The 2,695-nt window shown below is 67.3% G+C and overlaps 1 protein-coding gene across 1 annotated transcript in view; it reads right to left on the minus strand.

Moving 5' to 3' along the window:
- Window positions 1-30: 30 nt before the first annotated feature.
- The window catches only part of MNEG_12684 (Putative nitric oxide synthase), a gene marked incomplete at both ends in the record, with an annotated part of 3,418 nt that continues 753 nt past the window's right edge, over window positions 31-2,695 (minus strand). Inside the window, 8 exons of the mRNA XM_014038843.1 lie at window positions 31-91; window positions 317-482; window positions 790-874; window positions 1,076-1,144; window positions 1,330-1,413; window positions 1,624-1,698; window positions 1,953-2,231; window positions 2,455-2,680. Of these exons, the coding sequence (XP_013894297.1) occupies window positions 31-91; window positions 317-482; window positions 790-874; window positions 1,076-1,144; window positions 1,330-1,413; window positions 1,624-1,698; window positions 1,953-2,231; window positions 2,455-2,680 (1,045 nt within the window). The remainder of the gene's footprint in view (window positions 92-316; window positions 483-789; window positions 875-1,075; window positions 1,145-1,329; window positions 1,414-1,623; window positions 1,699-1,952; window positions 2,232-2,454; window positions 2,681-2,695) is intronic.

Here is a 2,695-nt window from a genome sequence, read left to right on the forward strand (position 1 = left end):
TCTGGATGCTGCTGTTCGCTTTCTGCTGCATCACGGGAAGGGCCGAGGCAGCGGGGCCGGAGGGAAGGCTGCGACCAGGGCGGCTGCCCAACTGTTGGCAGTGGAGTTGGCAAAAAATCGGCGGCTGACTTTGCCAGCGCCGGCGCCGGCGCGGGGCCGGGGGGGGGGGGTGGACGCCGCGCGGCGCCGCCCTTTGCGCTCCCAAGTCTTGGGCCGCCCGCGCCGCAGAGGCCGCCTCGCCCGCAGCCACAGTCAGCCGCCGCCCGGCGCGCCCGCTCGCATGCCGAAGCCCCCACATGTGAAAAAATCCCCGCACCTGCTGTTTGCCATTGCGGCTGCATCAAAGTTTGAGCCCTCCATCCGCGACATCTCCCGCAGCATGGCCCTCACGAACGCAGACTTGCCCACGTTGGCTGCGCCCACGACAAACACGTCGCGCCCCTTGCGCTCGCGGCAGATCTTTGCGGTGGCGGCTTCCACGCCTGGAGGGGGACAGGGGTTGCGGGATGGGGGGGCGTTACAATGGTGCAGGGCCGATGACTACGTCGTAGGTGGGAAGAGGAGGCCGGAACTCTGGCGATGTGCTTCAAAGGGTTGTGACGTGCGGTTGCAGGCGCCCTTGGCGGATGGCAAGGGAGCGTCAGGGCGCTCGCAAAAGCGATCTTGAAACAAGGCGGCAAAATTGGCGGCGACGCGCGCGGAGGCCTGACGCGCCGCGTGCACGGCTGCAAAGCGGTCACGTCCGTAGGCCTGATGGGACCCTGGAGTGCGCGGCCGCAGGCGCCTCACCGTCCCCGGAGTGGCTGCTGACGAGGTGGGTGCTGGTGACGGTCAGGCGCTTGGCCGCGGACGCATCCGTCAGCCACTGCACCACCTGACATTGCGGTGTTGCATCGATGTTTGATTGTTGCAATTACGCAGGGGTGGGTGGGCGTTTGACTCAAGACTCAAGAGATGACGCCGCAGAGGGCAGATAGGTGACGAGCTACCAGAAATGGATTGAGCGCCACAAGCCGACGGCAGCGGCGCGGGACCGTGGGCACCGCGGGCTGTGGAGACGCCATGCGGGCGGCACGCGGGCGGCGCTGCCGCCGGGGGGCCTGATGGCAAACGGCCTGAGCCCCTTCACCCTGGCGGCACACTCCTGCACGTGCGACGCACGCAGTAGCGCCTCCATGTGCCCTGATCTCCCCCTATCCACGCATGCACCCCATGCGTGCGCGTCATGCCCCCCCAAGCGGCCCCCATGCGCCCCCTTGCGCCCCCATGCGCCCCCATGCGGCCGCCATGCGCCCCCACGCCCCCCCCCCCCATGCGCCCGCATCCCACCTCCTTGGGCGAGGACCCCTCTGGCAGCAGGTCCATCTTGGTGCCCACCAGCACAATGGGGTTGGACCCCACCATGTCGCGCACCTGTCGCACGACTCGGTTTGAAATCGCGCCATTCAGAACCTCAACAGTGTCAACAAATGTGAACGAAGCAGCGGCGGCGGGCTCGGCTGGTGCAATGCGAGCGCATCTGCCAGGCTTCGTCATCCAGGTTGCTGTGCCGTCATCGTGCAACGACCAGAGCGGCGCATGAAATGGCATCATGCCATCAGATCACGAGATCTCAGATCGCACCTTGGACATGAGCGTCCCAGACGCGTCCAGCAGGTCCACCAGCAGCACCACCACCGCCTTGCGGGACCGCACCTCCTGTGGGCGGCGTGATTAAGCATGTGGTGTACAGGGAGATACGTGAGGGCAGACCCCTGTCGATAACGAGCCCTCCAGGACGGAATGCATGCCACGCTTTTGCTGCTTGCAGGCTGCTTGCTGGCCAGCGGCGAATCATCAGCGCACAACGTCCACGCCGACAGCTGGCGCACGCCGCCGCCTGTCCGCAAGGACGCATCCCCGTCGACCTCAAGCGGGCGGATGCCTCAATCCAATCCAGTTGCCAGACCCACCAGCAGCTTCTCCCTCAGCTCCTCCGGCGACACCAGAAGCTTCCCCAGCAGCTGCTGCCGCGGCTCCCCCTCCCCCTCCTGCTCCTGCCCTCCCTCCCGCGCCTCGGCGCCTCCCGACCGCTGCCGCGCCTCCGCCTCCTGCTGTAGCTGCTGCTGCTGCCGTTCGAACAGCTCCTGCAGCTTCCTGCTCTCCTCCAGCAGCTGCTTCTTCTGGGTGAAGTCCTCCACGGCCGGAATCATGGCGCCGTTGCAGAGCCCCGCGCAGCGCTCGCACAGCACCTGCAGGCGCGGTCATTTGCAAAAGCACCAAAAGCACCAAGGGTTGTTGGCAACGGCGCCCAGTGCCATGACGTGCTGCGCATTTGCCTCCCCACAGCACGGGCCGCACATGCTATTGTAGAAGCCGGCCAGACAGCGGGCTGCCGAAACGCCGATGGCAAGCAGCGGCGCCCTGCAACTCAACTCGCTGCACCCGCGCCGCCGCCGCGCGCCAGCGCCGCACCTGGTTGAGCTGTTTGTGGCGGGCCTTCAAGTCGTATTTGTCGGGCCGCACGTACCCAGGGCCCGACGCGATGTCCGTCTGCAGCGGCGCGCCGCAGCCATAGCAGGCGCCCTTTTTGGCCACCTGGCTCGTGCGCGTCGCGCTCACCGTCAGCTGCTGCCCCTGTCCCACCTGCGCCTGCTGCACCGGCGGCTGCGGTGCTGGCGGGGGAGGCTTATCGAGCTTCCTGGAGCGGCCGCCC

This window comes from Monoraphidium neglectum, assembly GCF_000611645.1.
Source record: "Monoraphidium neglectum strain SAG 48.87 unplaced genomic scaffold scaffold03376, whole genome shotgun sequence".
Lineage (NCBI taxonomy): Eukaryota > Viridiplantae > Chlorophyta > Chlorophyceae > Sphaeropleales > Selenastraceae > Monoraphidium > Monoraphidium neglectum.